Source organism: Sylvia atricapilla, chromosome 6, assembly GCF_009819655.1.
Source record: "Sylvia atricapilla isolate bSylAtr1 chromosome 6, bSylAtr1.pri, whole genome shotgun sequence".
Taxonomy (NCBI): domain Eukaryota; kingdom Metazoa; phylum Chordata; class Aves; order Passeriformes; family Sylviidae; genus Sylvia; species Sylvia atricapilla.
In genome coordinates this window covers 35,904,548-35,925,750 of record NC_089145.1, presented here as the reverse complement: position 1 = coordinate 35,925,750, position 21,203 = coordinate 35,904,548, and the positions used below count along the sequence as shown (strand labels likewise).

At 49.9% G+C, this 21,203-nt stretch overlaps 2 protein-coding genes across 2 annotated transcripts in view; both read left to right on the top strand.

Annotated features, from left to right (window-relative positions):
- SOS2 (SOS Ras/Rho guanine nucleotide exchange factor 2) overlaps positions 1 to 4,150 on the top strand; it is a 39,732-nt gene extending 35,582 nt beyond the window's left edge. The window contains exons 20-23 of the mRNA XM_066321483.1: positions 206 to 467; positions 759 to 800; positions 1,661 to 1,770; positions 2,392 to 4,150. Of these exons, the coding sequence (XP_066177580.1) occupies positions 206 to 467; positions 759 to 800; positions 1,661 to 1,770; positions 2,392 to 2,901 (924 nt within the window). The 3' untranslated portion in view covers positions 2,902 to 4,150. The remainder of the gene's footprint in view (positions 1 to 205; positions 468 to 758; positions 801 to 1,660; positions 1,771 to 2,391) is intronic.
- Positions 4,151 to 6,327: 2,177 nt separating this feature from the next.
- Positions 6,328 to 10,229, top strand: VCPKMT (valosin containing protein lysine methyltransferase). The gene is made up of 6 exons (XM_066321482.1): positions 6,328 to 6,549; positions 6,654 to 6,764; positions 7,235 to 7,307; positions 8,255 to 8,374; positions 9,351 to 9,455; positions 10,055 to 10,229. The coding sequence occupies exons 1-6, from the start codon at positions 6,338 to 6,340 to the stop codon at positions 10,067 to 10,069; spliced, it is 636 nt and encodes a 211-aa protein (XP_066177579.1). The 5' UTR covers positions 6,328 to 6,337; the 3' UTR covers positions 10,070 to 10,229.
- Positions 10,230 to 21,203: the final 10,974 nt, after the last annotated feature.

The following is a 21,203-nucleotide window of genomic DNA, read 5'->3' as shown; positions in this document are numbered from 1 at the left end:
AATGGCAGCAGTGTTGGGAAAGCTGCAGTGTGCAACGGCCAGCAGTGTTGGGAATGATGCAGCATGGAATGGCAGCAGTGCCTGGGAATGTTGCAGTGTTTGGGAATATTGCAGTGTGGAATGTTGCAGTGTTTGGGAATGTTGCAGTGTTTTGGGAACCTCACAGTGTGGAACCTTGCAGTGCTAACATCTCCCCTGTCTCTAGCCCAGGAAAACAACGTATCCCCTGAAATCCCCGGGGATCAGGCCCAACACAGGCAGGCACGGCTCCACCTCTGGCACCCTGAGGAGCCACCCACTGCCCCTGGAAAAGGAGCCCAGCAAGATCAGTTTCAGCAGGATCACCGAGTCCGAGCATGAATCCACCGTGTCAGCACCAACCTCCCCCAACACGCCGTCAACGCCACCGGTGTCGGCATCCTCGGAGTTCAGCGTCTTCTTGGACATTGATCTCAACAGTTCTTATGGTACATGCATTTAATAATCATTATTGCTGTCCCTCAGGCTTCTCAGATATGTTGGGGGTGTGTTCCAGCCTTGAAAAAAATCAATTGCAAAATTGGAAGTAATTAAATTCATTTCCAGCGTGACTTAAATTCTCCAGTTCAGGAATGTTTTATGGGAAATGTTCATTCACGTTTGCAGTAGATAAACTTGGGGGGGGTTTTCTGATCTCTCAGGTTATTCAGGCATTTGTTGTGTGCTGCAGTGCAGTGGTTCTGCCTGGAAATTGTTTAATGGATTTTTTTATTTCCCAGGTAACAACAGTATCTTTGCTCCCGTGAACTTGCCTCAGTCGAGTGAGTGTTGGAACTCTGTTAAATATTTAACTCTGCCTTCCCCGGGTTCAGTAGAGCTCAGTGGGGAATAAAATCTGAAATCTGGGATGAGAATGTGGGCTGCATTCAGAAGGGTTCTTTTTAGATCAGATGTGCAGTAAAGAATGTAAAGCCTAAGACTTAAACGGCTGGTTTAGTTAGGGTTGGGTTTTTATCACCAGGCTCTCACATGATTTTCCTTCTGTTTTGAACGTCCTTGGTGATTGCTTTGTTTGACTAAAGCTACAAATAAAGCAACTTGATAATTTCCTGATTCCACCTAGTGAAAACAGCTGCTCTGTTGCTGGGAAGGAAGAGACACATTTTGTATCACACCTGTGGGGGATATCCTGCATTCACCCGTGTTTTCAGCTGTTCTTTTTATTTATTCCACAAACCTTTTTTTAAATATGATTAATTTAAATTCCAGCTGGGGAGCACAGGTCTGATGCAGTCACAGAGCTCAGTGCACTCCTGAAAGGAAAAGCAAAGGTGTGACAGAAATCACCAATACAAGTCAGGGGTTGTGTTGTTTCTTAATTTGAGGATTTTTTTCTCCCTCTGTAAAACCTCACTTGGAGTTCCCTGGATTTATTTTCTTGTCCCTCAGCATTGCTGACTCTTGATGCCTTTCTTTGATACTGGACATAGAAGAACATTTAGTGAGGCCTAGATCTGATTAAAGCAATAAATTAAAGGATTTCTTACTGCTGAAGTTCGTGGTTCATGTTGCTGTGGAGCACAAAGATCTTACTTGAGTTGCTTTGAGTTTGGCTTGATATTCCATAATATGTTCCTCAGATATTGCACAAGGAGTAAAAGATCTGCTTTTCCCTCTCCAGAGACTTTCTTCAGCTCCTGGGGGAGCTTCCCTAAACTGAGTGATGAGCCTCAGAACCCTCCTCCACTTCCTCCACGAAAAAAGATGGATCAGGATGCTTCCAATGCTAAGGTTATTGCTGTCCTGAATTGAATAGCTTTGGTGATAAATTGGGGAATATCTATAATCATTTAGCTTGGAAACGACCTTTGAGATTGTCAAGTTCAACCATTGATCCAAACAGGGCTCTGTCAGTTTAAAAGACTTTGAGATGCAGAGCTCCAGCTTCCTTTTTTAAAGTTTTGGATTCTCAAACTCTGCTAGGAATTTCAGGAACATAGTGTTCATATTCCCTTCAGCAGTACAGCTGTTGTGTTTCTGACAGCACCACTAGCAGAGGTCAGGAGAACTCCTCATTTGTCTGAAGATTGCTCTTTATCCAAACATCTGGACAAAGGAAATGACTTTAAACTGAAGGAGAGTAGGTTTAGTGGGATGCTGGGAATTGGGAGTTTTCTTGGCTGTGAGGGTGGGGAGACCCTGGCACAGCATGCCCAGAGAAGCGCTGGCTCCCCCTGGAAGTGTCCAAGCCCAGGCTGGACAGGCTTGGAGCAGCCTGGGATCGTGGAAGGTGTCCCCTGCCCATGGCAAGGGGAGGAATGGGATGGGATTTAAGTACCCTTCCAATCCAAATCATTCTGGAATTCTGTGCTCTCCATTTCTTACACCTTGCTTTTCTCCGTGACACCACAGGGAAATTCCAAGCCGGATGACGATCCTCCAGCAATCCCACCTCGGCAGCCGCCGCCTCCAAAGATCCAACCTCGCGTTCCTGCTTACACCACGCCCTTGGAGCAGCCCCTGCACAGCCCTCCTCCTCCTCCCCCTCGGGACCCTGTCCCCGACACCCCGCCCCCGGTGCCGCTGCGGCCGCCCGAGCACTTCATCAACTGCCCGCTGAGCCTGCAGCCGCCGCCGCTGGGACGCTTCCCCCGGGATCCCGAGTGGCTGCGGGAGGCCGGCTCCGGCCCCAGCTCCCCGGGCACCCCTCCCAGCACTCCGTCTCCGCGAGTGCTGCGCCGCTGCTGCGTCCTCAGCGCCAGCCACAACAACCTGGCCCAGGCGACCGTGCCCCCCGTGCCGCCCCGGCACAACTCCAGCCCTCAGCTACCAAAACTGCCACCAAAGACTTACAAAAGGGAGCTCTCCCACCCTCCTTTGCACAGACTGTCTTTGCTAGAAAATGCAGAAACTCCTCAATGACCTTAGCCATAGTAGTCATTGACACTGGAATACTATTTGTAAAGTTCCTCTTTTTTTTTTTTTTAATTTATTCAGAAAAAAAAGGCAGTGTATTTTAGTATTTTCACAAATTACGCTCTTAAAGTGCTGCTGATCAAAAAAAAAAAAAAAAAGGTTTAAATTGGAAAGAAATTCAGACTACACATATTCCAACCTGTGTGGTTGGACAGCATTACCCTCAGGTGAGCAGCAGCACTGCCTTGGTTCACATCCTCAGTGCCGACCGTTCTGCCAGGACACAAAATAGACCTTTTGCACTGTAAACTACACTAAGTGAATTTAAACTGACATCATTTAATTGCACTGAGCCAAAAAAAAAAGGTGCGTCTGTGGAATTTTTTTCAAATTTGAGCACTAGTGGCCTTTTTTTTTTAATTAAGGAAACCCAGCAATGGGATGATCAAACAACATGAAGATACAGAGCGTCACAGATTTGAAACCTCTGACCTTGAGGTTCCTGAGTGACAGCTCCTGTTCTGGAATATTCTCATGCCATGTCTTAATTGCCATTGATTTGCTGCTGAAGACAAAGGAAAAAAAAATAGGTTGTAATCTAAATACCAAAATATTTGGTTGGTCTTGGTTCTCTGGAGAAAGGATGAAGGAGGAGTACCTGTCTCGGGTATTGGGGAGGATCCCAAGTACTTCACATGCATCCTGTTCAGATGTGCCTTTTTTGTTTTGATAGGCGAAGGTGTCTTAAGCTAAAGAGTTTGTCTGTTGTTGTAGAGAACAAAGCTATGCGCCTGTACAATTGTTTATATTGTATATTTACAGATATGCTAATGACATGTATAAATTGAAGTTGACTTCGAGGCCTGTAACACAGTCTGCTACTCCTGGGATTGGATCCGGCCAGCAGCATTTCCTCTGGCTTGGGGACAGTCTTGCCTTCCAGACCTAATAACTTCCTTTAGATCTACACTTAACTCGTGAATCCACCTTGGAAATTGGTAGCATTTAAACCAGCAAACACTTAAAGCTTTATTAAACTTTTTAAACTGATAAGTGAATGGAACTTTTCTTTGCCAGTCGAACCCGTGTGTTTGAACTGGTGTGAGAGTGAGTCTGTTTTACTGGTAGTTCTGTAGCAGCATTTATAAAGTGGCCTTCACAAGCCACATTTTATTTACTGGTTTGTGGCCTTTTACTGTGCTTTGTATCAGAGTTCTTAACAAGATTAATAAATCACCCTAGTCTTAATTTTTAAGAGCTTGAGCAGTGCGTATTCCTTGCAAGGACAAGGTTGGGAATTGCATTTTTGACAATACAAAATGCCCCAATTTTCCATGCTGCTGGTCTCACTTTGGCTTTCCTTCTGCCTTTGAGAGTTGGGCCCATCCCAGGCTTCCAAATCACACTCCAGCTTCTCATCAGTCTGCCTAAGCTGCTGCCATTGTCTTGGGCATTCCATTTGGAAAATTCTCCTTTTTGGAAAGGAGATATGACTGAGGAGGGATGTTAATTAGAAATACCCTGAGCTGAAAGGGACCCATCAGGACCATCGAGTCCAGCTCCTGGCTCTGTACAGGATCATACCAAGACCCCACATTTTTCTTTTGGGAAGATCTATTTATCCATCTGTCTCTTGAACAGCCTTGTCCCCTCTGTGCTCATTCCGTGAGAAGAGAGGGTTGGAATTCATTCATACAAGGGGCAAAACACACTTTTTATAGGAGAGCTGCTTCATTTTGCTAAGATACAGTTCAAGAAGTCCCAAATTTGACGTGCACTGACTGGGAGTGCAGGTAGGAAATGGAAGGTGACTTGGAAAAGTTGAATTATTTTTTAAATTATTTTCATGAGCTCTTTTCAAGTCCTCGTCAGCAGCAATTGCTAAACAAGGAATAATACTTTTTCAGACGTTTTATGTGCTGTTGAAGAGGAAAAAATTCTCTCCCACATTTTAGAATTTACAGATGTCAGCTTTATGCCTTCCTGTACAAGTGCTTATTGCAAAACCATGTTGAATATTCCACAGTAAAATATATCATAACACGGACATGGAAAGCGGTCAAAGGCAGTGAGATTCCCACCAGCATGGTTCAAGAGAACAATAAATAACTTTTCAGTTACTTCATAATTAGAGGGGTAGGTAAAAAGAACAACAAAAAAACTGCTGGAGGGGAAATAGTGTGAAGTTTGGGTTTGAAGTTGGCTTGTGTGGGAAAAGGCAATTCCCTCAGAAAACTTCTTCCCAAGGAACATGAGCCTCCCCTCAAGGGGAAGCTGCCGACCACCCATTGGTCTAAAAGAAATGAAGAAATAAAGTAATAAGAAAGCTTTCTTCCACATATCCAAGGGAGAAAAAAATCTAAAACCTTTGCATTTTCAAAACGTTCATGGAGAATTGACTCATATTCAGTTGCTTGATTGAAACCTTTTTTGTGAGTTTATTAAAACCTTTTTGTAGGTTTGTTAAGACCTTTTGTAGTTTAAGACCTTTTCTGTAGGCTTATTAAAACACTTTCGTAGGTTTATTGACCTTTTCATAGGTTTATTAATGTATTTTTGTACATTTATTAAGACCCTTTTTAAAGTTTATTAAAGCCTTTTTGTGCATTGTATTAAGACCTTTTTTATAGACTTACTAAGACTTTTGCAGGTTTATTAACAACTTTTTGCAGGTTTATTAACATTTTTTTGCAGGTTTGTTAAGACCTTTTTCAAGTTGTGTGAGGGTTGTTTGCAACAAAACCTTCAGGAGGGCTCAGGCTGGACCTGCTCAGGAGGGAACAGGGTCCCAAGGGCCTAAACTGTCTGTTTGGTCAGGATAACATCCAGTGAACATGTAAAGAAGACCCTGCTGTTGATATAAGACGCTTAAACTGTCTGTATAATTAAAATAACATCCAATAAACATGTAAAGAAGCCTCTGCTATTGATATAGCAGCTATCAGCATCTCCCATCTGAAGGAAGTAGGGCCCAAGGCCCAAGTGGAGGTGATAATGAAGACAGCCCAGAAACATTCATGCTCTAAAAAAGGTGGACCCAAGGACGGGCCATGCAAAACAGTTCCTGGAATATGGAAACTAGTTTATGGAAAAAATATGAATGTTCAACAGATGGATACAACAGAAAGGGTATTTAAAGAAAGCCTCTGATGTAGCAGTGTGGACTTGGCATTCAGACAAGTCACCCGGGCGGCCGTACCTTGCCTTTTTTTTCCCATCTTCTAATTGTCTTATTTTCTATTAAACCTATTTCTTCAAATTTACATAAAAAGTGAACCTCGTTTTTCACAGACACGACTGACGCCATCGTGGAATAAATTCTGGCTGGAAAAGCGTCCGTCCGCGGGGAGCGCGGCCTGTCCCGCCGCCCGCGGCCGGCCCGCCCGCCATTTCCTGCCGCGCCGGGGCGGGGCCGAGGACGGGCCGCCTCAGAGCCGCGGCCATGGCGGGCTTCGTCCGGGAGCTGGAGCGGCGGGCCGGGCCGGCGCTGCGCCTGGAGCAGCGGGCGGCCGGCGGCGTGGGCTGTGTGGTGTGGGACGCCGCGCTGGTGCTCGCCAAGTTCCTGGAGACCGGCGCCTGCCCTCTGGCCCGCCGCCACGTCCTGGAGCTGGGCGCGGGCACCGGCGCCGTCGGCATCATGGCAGCCACGCTGGGGTGAGCGGGATATGTTCGCCCTCAGATCCTTCCGATTCCTTTAAAGCCTGTTTTCTATGTCCCCTGCCATCGCGTTACTCCATAACCGCGTGTGTGTGTTACAGGGCGATCGTGACGGTCACGGACCTGGAGGAGCTGCAGGAGCTGTTGATGGTCAATATTGAGAATAACAAGCACCTGGTCACAGGGTCAGTCCGAGCCAAGGTACTGAAATGGTTTGTATGAGCCTTTATTTAATGCCTCTGTTCAGCTTTAATGGGATTTCTGGGCTCAGATTGAAAAAGAGTCGGTTTAGATGGGATGTTGGCAGTTGGGAATTTCTGGCTGGGAGGGAGCTGAGGCCCTGGCACAGGGTGCCCAGAGAAGCTGTGGCTGCCCCTGGATCCCTGGAATAGTCCAAGGCCAGGTTGGACTGGGCTTGGAGCAGTCTGGGACAGTGAAAGGTGTCCCTGCCCACGGCAGGGGTGGAGTGGGATGTGCTTTAAGGTCCTTTCCAACCCAAACGTTTTGGGATTCTGGGATTCTGCACTGGTTTTGTTAAATTGCTAAATAACTTCAAAACACCTCTGTGAGAGGAAAACTTAATATGAGAACACAGTAGTTAACTTTATGCTCAGTCCTTTAGTGTTATTACTAAAGCTTCTTTTCACTTTTTGTTGTTTTTTTCTTGTTTGTTTTTGTGTAGGGGTGAAGATGTAACAGAATTTCAGCCTCCACCTGATTATATACTCATGGCTGATTGCATTTACTATGAGGAGGTAAATTAGGACTTTTCTAAATGCTTGCAAAAAGGTTTCTTGGGAAGGGTGTGGGATCAGTGTGTTTAGTATAAGAAGTGTTCCGATAAATATTGTGCTCGTGTCATGGTCTCTGCGGTTTATAAGAATATGTAGAACAAGACTGGAAAAGGCATTTTTAATAGATGTAAGGCCATTTGACATAGAACCAGGGACTATTTTTATGTTAAAAATCCTAAATTGAATGTTTGTGCCTTCTCCTCCTGCCTTTTTTTAAAAAACACGTTGGGAAGGGTGAAGCAAAATGTGAACTGTTGAAATTATTGGTAAATGAAATTTAGAAGTGCTACATCTGCTGTTTGGGTTCTGCTCATACTTTCTTTGGGAAGGCAAGAGTAGAAATCCTGCTCCAGCTGAGTGGTTGTTGTAGTCTGCCTCATGCCCTCAGCTGGAGCTGTGTAGGATGTGCATGGAGAGCTGAGGGAAGCTGCAGGAAAAGGAAAATACCCTGAAAAACCCTATGTCCCAGTGCCCTTCCAATGGCTTTACCAGCCCCTGGCATTGAATCCTTGCCTTCTGGTCCCATTTCCCTCCATTGTGGTCTGGATCTGAGCCATCCTCCAGGAATAATTGAGAAAAGTCTCACTTTTGGAACACACTGAGGAAGACTCATTGTTGTGTGCCTCGAGGAAGTGCCCACTCAGCAGTGTGGGATGTTTCTGGCTTGGATTCCAGTTCAGTTTTCTTGGTCAGTGTAGGGAAACTCTACTCCTGTGAGTCCCCTTTTCTCCTCTGCTTCCCAGCTTTCCCTCCCATGTTCTTCTTGTCCCAGTTAAAGTACTAAAAATAACTCCCTGCAGAGCAAAACTGGGAGTTTCTCTCTTGGGTGAAGACTTTAGCTAGAGGGTATCATAACCAGTGAAATGAACTTGAAATCCACGTGGGAAATGTTTCACTTTTTTGGGCAGTCCTTGGAGCCGTTGCTGAAGACCCTGAAGGACCTGACAGGCCCTGACACTTGTGTCCTGTGCTGCTATGAACAGAGGACTATGGGGAAGAACCCTGAAATTGAGAGAAAATACTTTGAAGTAAGTGAGTTTTAAGCACATTTTCTTTTCAGGCTGTTCATCGAAAGCAGAGGGAAAATGAAAAGTTTTGCTCAGGAACTCAAAACTCCCTCCTGAGTGACAAAGGTGCTTCTGAAAAAATTCCTTCTTTCTAAGGAGAGCCCATTAATTTTAATTGAACATTCCAACTGTATGTTGTGTGCAGGTGAGGAAAAGCAAAAGAGGGAACACCTGTAGGGGATGATGGTCAGTGCACATTTAACTCTGCACCTGTGGTGACTGCTGAGAAGCAGCTCTTGTGCAGGATTCTATACAATAACTATAAGATTGCAAAAAGAGGGGAAAGGTTGAGATTTGCAGGGGGTTGGTGGGTGTTAATCAAAACACCTGTGTGATAATTAGTGCCTCACACTCTTGTGGGGCCCTGGCAGTGAGGAGGGCTGTGCTCAGCTCTGCTGCTCCCACAATAAACTCAACAGGTCTTGGTGTTTCTGGCTGATTTCTGCCCTTCTTTTGTGTGGGATTTATTTCCTTCCTTGCCAAGTTCAGCCCAGGCAATCTGAGCATGTCCCAGAGCTGATGCTGAGGGATTTTAGAGTTGTTTTTTCTCTCCTTTCCCTTTCAGTTGAGAAGGTTCGCAGACAGGCAGGTGCTGTGGTTTGGCTTAGCATTTCAGGGATTGAAGCAAAATCATGGATTCACAGAATCATTTAGGTTGGAAAAGTCCTCTAAGATCATCAAGTCCAACCGTCCCCAAGCGCTGCCAAGGCCACCGCTAACCCAGTTTTCTCCCAAAGTGCCATATGAACACATCTTTTAAATCCCTCCAGGAGTGTTTTACCACAAGCTTGCACAGATTTTCCTGGAGTGTTGCAGGTGTCTGTAGCTTTTGAGTTAGTGCTGGAGCAGTTTAAATGAGGATGAAGGGCTGCATGGGGGGGGGGCAATGTCTGGAATGGTTGTGGAAGCCTTTGTGGAACTGTTCTTTGTGGAACAGCTGCTCCAGAGGGACTTTGAGCTGGAAACAATTCCCCTGGACAGGCACGATGAGGAGTATCGGAGCGAAGACATCCACATCCTGAACATCCACAGGAAGTGCACGGTAGGTGCACAGAATCCCAGATGCTCTGGGTTCTTGGGAAGGGCCCTTAAAGCTCATCTCATTCCACTCCCTGCCATGGGCAGGGACACCTTCCACTGGAATGCTCCATGGCAGCAATACAGCAACTGCTGCCGGGAATTCCCAGAGCTGCTGTTTGGCACAGCGTGAGTGTTTCAGAGGTGGAGCTCCGTGCTGACTGTGAAATTAGGGGCCACAGCCTGGATCCCTGCTGTACAAAGGAGCTGCTTTGTTCCCAAACCTGGTGTTCCAGGTGCCAGCCTTCCTCTTGAGCTTCACAGTTCTCCTGCTTCCATGTGCTGCTGGGATGGGACCTCCAAATTAGACTTTGGAGGCACCAAAGTAATAAAAATAAAATGCCTGGTGCTGCTTTTGGCGCTGCTGTGCCACCCTCTCCTCAAAACCAGGCTCTAGATCTGATGCTCGGCAGCTGCCAGGATTGCTTTGATCATGTTGGGGTTAATAGATGAAGTGTGAAGAAAATATTTTGCATATTGTGCTGACACGACATGCAGGCTCAGCTCTTGAACAAAACCAGGCCACTTAAAAATCTGTCACCTTTGTGAAAAATCTCTCGACAGAATTCCCCATCGTGAGGTCTTTGAGCACTGGATCTCTCCTCTGGCAGAGCTGTGGAGAAGAGGGGCTGGGATAACCCCACGGAGGGACTGTTGTCTGCAGTGTGGTTGTGACTCAGCTGCACCCAGCAGAGGTGTCTGTCAGCGCCTTCCGGCCGGAGCTGCGGGCGGCCCGGGGAGGCGGGAGCGGCCCCGGAGCGGCGTGTGCCGGAGGAGCCTGGGCTGGGCGGCCGCTGGGGAGCGGCGCTGCCGAGCGCTCGCCCGGCCCATCCCAGGGCGCCGCGCCAACACCTCCGAGAGGGGAAAACTCTGGGAGTGGTTCAAACCGGCCTGTTAATAAAACTTTGGCACGGGAGATGGTTTCAGATGGTGGGTTCTTCATTCATCCTGTGGTTCCTGTGTCATTCCTTCTTTGGAGGTTCATTCCAGGAGCTGGGGCTGTCATGGTGGTGGTTCCTGCACAGATAAAATGTGCCTGTGCAAAATCGTTCTGCCTTGTGTTTTCACCTGTGCTTTTCCCAGTGTAAAAATCCAGTGTTGAAGTTTGACACCTTCACGTTATTCTAGTGAGCAGGTTCCCTGTGGCTTCCAGAGTTCCTGCCTCTTAGAGGAGGAATTTTGCAGGAATTCTCACTTTTCTGTGGTGGAAGCAGCTGTGGAAGTTGGGACTGTGACAGAGGCACGAGTTGCTTTGTGAGTTTTTCTCTAAAAAACTGGTGGGTTGGGAAGAGCTTTGTTTGCAGGCTCCCAGGAGCTTTCTGCACCTGCTCTGAGTTCAGGCTCCCTTTATCTCCAGTAAGAGAATTCCTTGCAAATTTCCCACATCCTAAAGCACTGTCCTGGCTTGCCGAGAGCGGTGGCGATGATTAGCAAAGGCGAGAACTTAATTTGTCAAACCACACGTGTTATTTGTTACCTTGTTATGAGAAGAGCTCCTTAATTACCCAGTGGCCTGCAGGAAGGGATTTACTGGAATGTTTACACCAATGTGGATCTCCCAGTGGAAGCTCTTATTCCAGAAAAATGAGGAAAAGATCCCCAAATCCCAGCAGTGGTAGGGATGATGTCCCAAAGCGCAAAGGGATGGTGTCACACTGGGATACTCTGGCACTCTGCTGGTGGTGAGGGTGGTGCAGAGGGGAGCAGCCTTTCCCAGGGGTTTGGAGCTGATGGAACAACTGTGTTTCATCTACAGGATGTGTGGTATCAGCACTTCCTTTTGCACAGGGCTCGGATCTCTTCTTCAGAAGATAAAGGGAGGAAGTTGTGCTTTTTCTTCCCTACTGGCTGCTGCTCTGCCGTGCCCTCAGCTTTGGGCCCACGTTGCTTCGGTTGTGACTGTTCCTGGGTGACAGGGACCTCTGGGAGGGGGTTGGGTCACCACCTGCGTCACCTCCTGTCACCAGCTGCACCCGGGGAGGGGGATGTAAACCCAACTGCTGCTGCTCTGCAGCTGTGGAGAGGAAACCGCTGCTAACCAGGGCAGCAGGGAGGGGCCGCCTATCCCCAGAGCCACCATGTGAAACCGCTGTTTTTTGAGGACAAAAAAGGGCTTTTGGGAAGGGAGTAGATGGGATCTGACTGAGACTCAGCTCCACTGTGTGGAGGGGCTGATGACTGCCTGCTCTGAACTAGGAGAGGGTGTGGAGCCCTCATGGAAAACGGGATCCTAGGGAGGTGGTGATCCTGCTTCTTGCCAAGCTGTTTTCTCACCTGTCCTGTTTGTCCCGGTTGGATTTGTCCTGATTCCTTGGAGAGAGAGCATGTTTTGGTGCCACTTCCATTAAACACAGGGGCTCTTTGGCGAAGTCTGGCTGTGACAGTCAGGCTCTGCCTGGCCTCAGAGGCACAACAGGTGCTCTGAAGAACTTCTGTCCCTTGCAGTCCCTCCTGCCATGCCAGCCCAAATCTGTCCTAGCTCTCCACATAAGAGCTCATCCCTGGGCTCTGCCTCCAGCCTAGCTGTGCTGGGAACCAGCAGCACCAAACCCACCACATCCCATCTGACTACCTACCATGTGCCTCACCTTGCTAAGATTTGGTTTTGTCCTCAGGAGAGCAGGAAGCCTCCCTGTGCCACTGCTATGGGAGCCGGTTTGGTGTCACAAGGCAGAGACATTTGGGAGTTTGAGGCATTTGCCTAAAGTCGTGCTTAAAATCTGGATAATTTTCTGGCTTAGTTTCAACACCAGCTCAAGCAATGGGAAACTGTGTGGGCTGTGGATGCAGAGGTCACATGTGATTTTGTGATTTTCCTGGGAGAGCTGTGATGCTCCTGTGCTGGGTCAGCCCACAGTCCTGGAGGGTGGCCCTCCCCTGCCCTGTCCCTCTGGTGACAGCAATGGCAGTGCCACCATCCCGTGCTGCCTCTGGGGCTTTGCTGTGCTGCTCACTCCTGGCTGTAACAGCCAGTGGAGCTGTTCCAGTTCCACTTGGATCGAGGGCATGCAGTCCAGCAGGGAGCACAGTGTGCAATGCCAGCTCAGCACCAGCCACATCAATCACTGATGCCTTCTTGTCATAGTATCCGTCACAAACTGCAGGACCCACGGTGCTGCATGGGCATTTCTCCCTTTTCTAGGACAAGCAGGAGACGTAGGGTGGCTGCCAGAAAGAGGGCCAGTGTCCAGATCCAGCCATCCATGAGTGATTCCCAGTGCTGCTGCAGAGCCTCCTGGGACTGTGTGAGGCCAGGACCTGCTCCCACACATCCCACAGGGCTGGTGGCTTCACTTGGGAAAGTGTCCTCCCCAGCTGTGTAATCATTTTTCATGGCATGTAGTCCTGGACAAATGGATTCCCCTCTTAGAAAATGACACTTCTTATCTGTAGCATTAAGGAAAAGGCTTTTTATTCCTGTGGATCTGCTCCTGTTCCCTCCAGCTGCTGTGGGCTCCTGATCCACAAACAGCTCCGTTAAATGATGTCTTAGGCTGATTCAGTGGCTGCTGCTGCTGTTGTGCCATTTCCTGAGCCCCACTGAGCAAATAGCACAGTGACAACGGCAGGGTGACAGTCACCAGCTCAGTGACAGGAGGTCACACTGAGGGGCTCTTCCATCCCTGCTGCACCTGCCCCCCACATTATGGGGCCCTGGGAAGTGGACAGTGCATGGAAGGCTGGACCAGGGCTTCCCACTGCCAGAGGCTAGGGTTAGACTGGATATTAGGGAGGAATATTTGGCTGTGAGGGTGGAGAGGCACAGGGTGCCCAGAGCAGCTGTGACTACCCATGGATCCCTGGAAGTGTCCAAGGCCAGGTTGGACAGATCTTGGATAAACCTGGGATAGTGGAAGGTGTCCCTGCCCATGGAAGGGAGTGTAACAAGTTGACCTTTGAGGTCCCTTCCACCCCAAACCATTTGAGGATTTCAGACCCCATGTGTTTTGGCAGCCCCACCTGAGGGGTGGGGACACTCCTTGGTGACAGTGGTGGTGTGGACGTGGCTCCTTGGCCCAGCACATGTTCCCAGCACTGCCCCACGAGTGTGGGATGCCAGGAGAGGGATCTCAGCCTGCCCCTCCTGAAATGGTGTCAGTTTGATTTGCTTGCTGCTGGTTCAGTGTCCTGTCAGCCCGGGCTGGGGAAGCCGTGGGACTGTGTTCTTGTGGTCTCCTTTCACATCCTGAAACAACAAAAAAAGAAAGTTTCTTTTCTGAGGCCATGCAAACCATGAGTTCTGTGCAGCACAGGAGCCCTGGAGCTCCTGTTCCTGCACTGGTGGGCAGCCAGAGCTCTCCTGAGTCCAAGTGTCCAGGCAGTGACCAGGACCTCCAGGGTGATGGTGTCCAAGTTTAGTGTCTCCTGAGGATCAGCTTGTCCCAGCCACCATCCCATGTGAAGTGGGTGGAAGAAAGATGACAATGAACAGAGAACTGTCAAACTATTTTGGCCTGTGGAGAGACATTTTTGGAGGATGTTTCCCGAATTCCCCTGTGGGGTAGATGTCTGGGTCCACTCTGGGTTTGCCAGGAGAGGTTTCTCCCGTCCCTGTGAGCTGTGGAACCTCGTGCCCAGACAGCATTTCCATGTTCAGCCCTGTAATTATCCTGTGCCAGTCATTCCTGCCCTCACCAGCTCCCATGGGGAATTAGGGTGACTTGGATCAGGAGGTGAAACAGGGCTCCTGCTTTGGTGTGGCTGTTTCTTCATTCCTCTTGTTCTCCTGGGTTTGCTTTTTTGGGGTTTATAAAAAAGGAAACTTATAAAATGGGCAAGGCTGCGGAAGTGAGAAGGCAGCAGTGGGCAGGAGGGAAGTGGGGGTGCCATGAGGAAGCAGCCGGGCTGGGATGTGGTCCCTGGTCCCCTGCCAGCGCCAGTGGGAGGTGCAGGACGGCCCCGTGTCCAGGAGAACGCGTGGCAGAGCCCTCCCCATGCACGCTGCCATGAGTTCACCCATTTCCTTCCTCTCCAAGCGGAAAAAAGCCACGTTTTTCCCTCTGTTCCGCGTCTGCCCTGGAGGAAGGTTTGCTCAGGGTGATGCAGCGCCGGCAGCCTTGAGGCCCCATCCCGGCATGTCCCTGTCCCTGCAAGTCCCCGGCCCTGCTGAGCCCGCGCTTCCCATTGTGCCCGAATCCTCTGACTCATCCGTCTCTGCTCCGCTCCAGTGCAATCCCTGGCGCGTGGCAGCCACCGGCTCACGGCGTTTCTGTTCCCCCTGCGGGGCAGCGAGCGGCCGCTTCTCTTCCCGCCGTGCCCGGCCTCCCAAGCCCATCCCACCTCCAGCATCAGCACAATCCTGGCCTGACACCCTTGGAGCAGGCGCTGAATCCCCTCCCGTTTGGATCTCTGTGTCCCAGGAGGATGAACAGTGCCGCTGTGTCCATGCTGGGGCTGGATGTCTCCCTGGCTGTTCCCTGCCTCTCCCTCTGCATCCGTGCCCTCATGCCAGCTCCAGTTTCCAGTCCCAGAGTGGACCCATTCCCAGTGCAGGCTCTGGGAATCTAGTCTGGAGTTGGTGACAGTTTTTTGTGGGTTTTGCTCCTCCTGCCCAGCAGTGCCAGCCTGACCCAGCTGATGCCTGATGGGCTCTGAGGGTTGGCAGGGCAGTGTGGAGGAATGTTGTCCATACCTCCTTGTGGATTCCCAAGCTCATCCTTGTTGAGTGCAGGATCCCATAAGGTGTCTTAAATAAAATAAAAACCAGAAATAACCTGGAACAGCTGCCCACAGGCTGCTGCTTCACCCTGCTGAGCGTGTTCAGGTGCTAAATCCAGCATGGCTGGTTTTGGGGCAGGGCATCACTTTTTTGGGAAGTGCACCATTTTTGGGTGAGTACATCACTTTTTTGGGATGTGCATTTTAGGGAGAGCAGCGTGGATTCAGATGTTGCTTCCCACAGCATTTTCTGGCACATGCAGGACCCTGAGACATCCAGGAGCCCTGGCAGGAGAGGGAATCCAGTGGGATGGGACAGGCAGGCTCTGTGAATCCCACAGGAGCTGGAAGCTTCCCACTGGAGCCAGGAGTTCCCCAGGGAAGCCAAGAGGAATTCCACCACCCACACCATGGCTGAGTCACTGCTGCAGGTTTGGTACACTTAAGAGTGTATTGCACCCACCACCCCATATCCTCCATCCCGTCCAGGTGCCCAATCTGGATTTTGAGTGCAAGGAACGAGTTAAGCAGCTACAGGCTTGTGTGGATTTGGGCCAGATATTTAAAGATCCAGGGCTGGGAAGGGAAAGGGGAGGTGTGATACTCTCAAAACGCTCCCTGCAAACACCTCAGAGGCTCCCACTGCCAGTGCTGTCCCTGTGCTCCCAACAGAGGCTGGTGGGAGAGAGGCAGAAAATGCCTTTCTCCTATTTTTAGCTCTTCCACGGTGTCATTAGAATAATCTGGGATTGGAGAATGTGCAAAATTGCCTGGGAAGGTAGGACTCAAAATGTGAAGGTTTGGCATGCTGCAGGGTAGAGATGGTGGGGATGGAGAGAAGACACATAGCAATGGTCCAGTGGGAGCTGCCAAGGGAACACCAGTGGTGACAGGGATGATTCAGGCTGATGTGACACAGCAATTAATAGACACGTCCTTAATTACATCCCAGGAGAGGGGGTTTAAATAGAGATGAGGCACCTGCCAGGGTGGGTTATCCAGGCCAATGGGATGTGCTCAGCCCTGGGTCAGCACTGGGGACATGTTTGCTGCTTTCTCACTGATGCCATCAGGCTCCTCACCCTGTCCACAACAGTGGCTCTTCAGTGCAGCCCTTGCAAATGATGTCTGGAGCCTGATGTGTTGGGAATAAAATACATCAAGAAGAGCTGAGCTAAATGGAGGAGCTCGGCAAGGCCTTGAAAGGGAATGTCCTGCTGAACCAGGACCAAACCAGCAGAAACTATCCCCAGAAATGTCTCCCTCTGAGCCAGAGCTCATGCAGGAGTCGCAGCCCTGGGCACTGGCCCAGCTCACAGCCACGCTCCACCTGCCTGGGGTCACCCACCTTCATCCTCCTCCTCCCCCTTTGCCCCTTGGACAACTTGGCAAAGTCCAAAGCTAAACATTAGCTCAGGTCTGGGAGCAGCTGCCAGTGGTCCCTTGGCCGGTTGGACCTCATCCCCTTGCACTCAGCCTCTGTTTCCACGTGTTTCTCTGCCTCATTTAAGGCACAGCCTGGGGCAGCTTCTGCAGCTCCTGGGGCCAACCATCAGTTACTCACCTTTTACCCAACCTGTGCCTGGAAAAGCAGTGTCTCCCTGGCACATCCTCCAGGACCCCACCAAAGCCCTTCCTCATTGTTCTGCTGCCTTTGCACCCTCCAGTTCCTCTTGCCCCTCTTCTCCTTTCTATCCATCAAGAAATAGATGGATTTCTATTTCTTCACCATCCCAAATTACCTGATTTCACATCCGAATTTGCCAGCTTGAGCTGGAAAAAGCTGCAAATCCTAATCATTAGGCTGCACTCTGGTCCTGGTGGGGGTTCACTGGGGCCTTCCTGAATTTGGGCTACCTCCATGCTGTGTCTTTTTTTCTTCTTGGCAAACAAGATCCTGGGAAAAAAACTTGGGACTCTTGGGAGTGTGGCCAGGTTGGAAAACATCCTTCCAATCCCCAGCCATCCTCCACGCCAGGTTGGAGGTGGACCAGAGCAGCTTCCTCTGCAAGTTGACATGAAACAGAGCTCTGAGGCTCATGGCAAACCCTGAGCAAGTGGATATTAAGTCTTGGAGGATGAGTGGGACCCATGTGGGTGTTTGGAGTGAGGCTTTGGAAGCTGCTACCACAACCAAGCCAACTGGGAAAAAAGAGTTGGCCTCAGCAGAGTGATGGCTACAAGTCCCAGACCACCTCCCTTCCCTCACTCCTTGCCCAGACACAGCTCCCTGCTCTCAGAAAGTGGTTTGTGGGGTTTTTTTGTTTGGTTTTTTTGGGGAATAAACCCCACTCAAGGCAGGGAGGGCTCCTCCATCCCCAGCTTTGGCACCCCACCCATCACAAGGGCTCCCGCGGCTGCGTTTGAACGCCGATGGAGCACAACCCTTGCACGGTTAATTGGATTTGGCCGCTGCGACAGAAGGGCCGGGGATTAGGGTGAAGGGGAGGAATTACAGGCGGGGGCGGGAGCTGCCCTCGGGGTCTTTTGTCCCCGAGGATTATTGACAGGGGCTGAGGACAGGGTTGGATGTCGTGGTTGGGTTGGATGTTCAGGAATTGCAGTCGGTGTAATCGTGGTTGGTGTGATCACTTTGTCACAGCACGGTGGGTGGCCCTGGGCAGGGTGTGGGGGACGTGGGATTGACCCCCTCCATGGACAAACCTCTAGTCCTCCTCAGGCTCAGAACTCGGTGCTGGAAATAAAGGATGCTTCAGGTGCCTTTGCAGGAAGGAGGCTGCTCATCCAAAAAGTGTTAAACTAGGAAAAAAAATCCCAAAACACTAAAAAACCCCCAAACCCATCAAACACCTCCCCCCCCCCCAAAAAAAAAAAAAAACCAAACCCACAAAAACAAAAAAACAACAAACAAACAAACAAACAAACACCCCAACACCCACCCACGCTTAGTGGTGCAAACACTTGGGATTTTTGGCAATTCCCAGCTTGGAGAGGACACTGGATGTGTTCCAGGTCATCTGGGAGCTGATAAACCAGCCAGAGCATGGTTTATCCAACCAATCCAAAATTCAGAAACCAGTGGAGGTGAGAAAGTGACGTAGGACAGTAGCTGGAAGTCACCAAGTCACTTCCCTGCTCAGAGGTCAGGTATCCCCTGGATGAGGCAAGTTCGGTATGTTATGGCAGTGTGGGAATTCCAGAGGCAAATCCTGGGGGCAAATCCCAAGGATTTGGTGAGGCAGCAGGAGCCAGCTCAGACCATGTCACCATTCACCCTTTATCTTGGCAGGGCACTGCCATCCCCTCCCTCCTCCCACATTTATTTTGGGAGACTGGAGAGAGCGCAGCTTGTCCTTGCAGCCACACTGGTCATGCAGGACCCAAATCCAGCTGGGAGGGCCGGGAGAGGCGGGAGCTGCTCGGGGCAGCCGGAGCCGTTCAGGACAAGTCAGAGCAGTCCGGGAACGGGAAATACCTGCTGCACCTCATGGCAGCGATTACAGGCGTGGCCACCGGGGCGTGGATGCCATGGACAGAGAGACTCTGCTCCCAGACTCTGCTCTCAGGCTGCTCCAGGCTCATGGTTTCAGCTATAAAAAGGAGGATGAGTGACCAAGGCAGCAGAAGTGCCCTTAGTACCTGCTTTGCTCCGGGCTCTCAGCAAAGTGACCACCACGGCCCAAGAGCTGTGGGAAGAGGCATTAGCCTGCCTGAGGGTGGCCAGAAATCTCCTTTTCCACCCCAATTCCCAGCTCATAGCCAGCATCATCAGGTCTGGCAAAGGCAAGGATGTGATTTCAGTCGGGGAGAACTGGGTGGTTCCATAGGGATGGGATGGCAACACGATGGGCTCTGGGCTCCGGTGTGGGGTCTGTGGTCAGCTGGACAATCTTTGGATTTTTCCCACAGGAGAGCAGGGAGGTTTCACGCTGCCCAAGGCGGTGCTCGGCGTCCACTGTGCAGGAGTTAATTGGGTTTTCTTTATGTTAATTGCGAGGGGAAGTGAAGAATGCCCTTAATTAATTGGAGGGCAAATCAGCCGTGCAGAACGGGCCGGATTTACCAACCCATGCACAAAAATCCCAGCTCTCCCCCTTGCCATAGCAACGGGAAAACGCAGGGGATTCTGCTTGTTCAGCCAAAAAAACAGCTGGGATACCTCCTGTGTTACCCTCACTGGTGAATGGGTCCTTCCCAGGGAAAATTAAGATTCAAAATAATATTTTTGAGGGATTAAAAGACTCCTGGGGAGGTCTGGGTGCATGGAATGGTTGGGTTTGCCTTGTGCTAAGGAGCCTTGGTGGGGTTTGATGGTGAGCTCTCAGGTTTGATGGTGGGACCTGTGCTGAGCTCTGAAAAGATTGGTTGTTCCAGGAGGGATGTGGTTCACTCCAGGTTCTCCCACCCCTCTTCCCAGCATGACCTAAATCCATCTGTATGGGAAGAGGGGTGGGATAACATGTTCCCTTCTGCATAAATAATACTAATAAAAAAAAAAAAAAAAAAAAAAAAAAAAAAAAAAAAAAAAAAAAAAAAAAAAAAAAAAGCCCTAAAAAAATAACACAATTCACTCTTGTGGATCAAACTTTGGGAGCAGAGAAAGGCTTTGGAGAGACCCCAGAACTCACCTCCACAGCCGCTCCCAGTGGGAAATTAGATGTTTTCTCCACTTCCATTCCAAGCCTGAAACATCCCTGCCAAGACAGCTGGTTCCACAGGTCCAAAAAACAAAAAACAAAAAACAAAAAACAAAAAAACCAAAAAAAACCCTCCAAAAAAACCAAAACAACAAAAACCCCTGTGTTAGTATGAAAATCATATTGAAAAGAGCTGAAATTTAATTAGGTCACATCCTTGTGATCTAGTGATGCAAATCAGCGCCTGGCACACCGAGGCTCTGCCTGGAAAATGTGACAGCGGTTAATGAGGAAAGCACGCCGGTGGGATTTCCCTCCCAAGCTGAACAGCTGGGGAAAACATCAGGAAAACTTCATATCCCTCTGGATTGCTGTCAGCTGAAACCCTCCTGTGGGGCTGTTCCAGGCCTGGAGCAAAACAGGGGCTCCCACCTGGGGCTCCGGCGTGGGCAGTGCTCATCAGCATTGGGATGAAGTCAGTCACTGGATTGGCACTGTCCTGTCATTCCCACTGGAGCTTTCCCAGGAAGGCCAACAAGCACTGCCAGACCCCCAGGTGTGGGATGTGGATTAATATTGACCCTCTGGTTCATCCACACCCACTGGGGGTGCCATGGATTGATAAATGGGTGACACAGTTTGTGGTGCTGAGATTGACCTCCCCAGCATCTCTGTGCTGGGGCTGATCCCACCTTCCTTTTGGGGAGAAAACCCAATGTTTTTTATATGTGCTGTCCAGGACATGTCCTGGGTGTAAATCCATGGGGAGAACTCCCCACAGGACCCTTGGGGGATTTCTCACGATCCCCCATATCTCTTGTTGCCTCTGGTATCAAACAACTCTCTACTTCCAGCTTTGGCTCTGGAAAATGAAAGGAAAACCTTCTCCCAACCCCAACAGCAGCTTTTCCATCACATTCCCCTGATGAGGACTCCTGCAACCCCACTTGAGATGTCTCAGATATTTTATACACACTTCTGAGTCTCAATTTAGGAGGAGAGAGCCGGGCCACAGCTCCATTGCTTGGCAACAGATTTCCTTCCCAAAAATCCCACCCCAAACCCAAGTGTTATATATAATTCAGTGGGAAGGCCCGCAGGCAACGCCCTGAGAATGCTGCTGGGGCAGCCTGAGCTGTGAGAGCTTTGTGGAGGGGATATTTTGGGAAAAGGGGATTTGATGCCAGGAAGACACAGCTGGGAGATGGGGAGGTGCTCCCAAGGCTTCACACTCATGTAAAGAAAGGGCAGAAATGCCCAGATTCAGTTCCCACAAACCAAGAAAGGATGGTGTGTCTGCCCAAAAAAAATCACATGGCAGCACTTGGAGCCACATCAGAGACTTTTTTTCCTTGTCATGAGCCCCCAGCAGCCCAGAGAAGCTGTGGCTGCCCCTGGATCCCTGGAAGAGTCCAAGTCCAAGCTGGACAGGGCTTGGGGCAACCTGAGATAGTGGA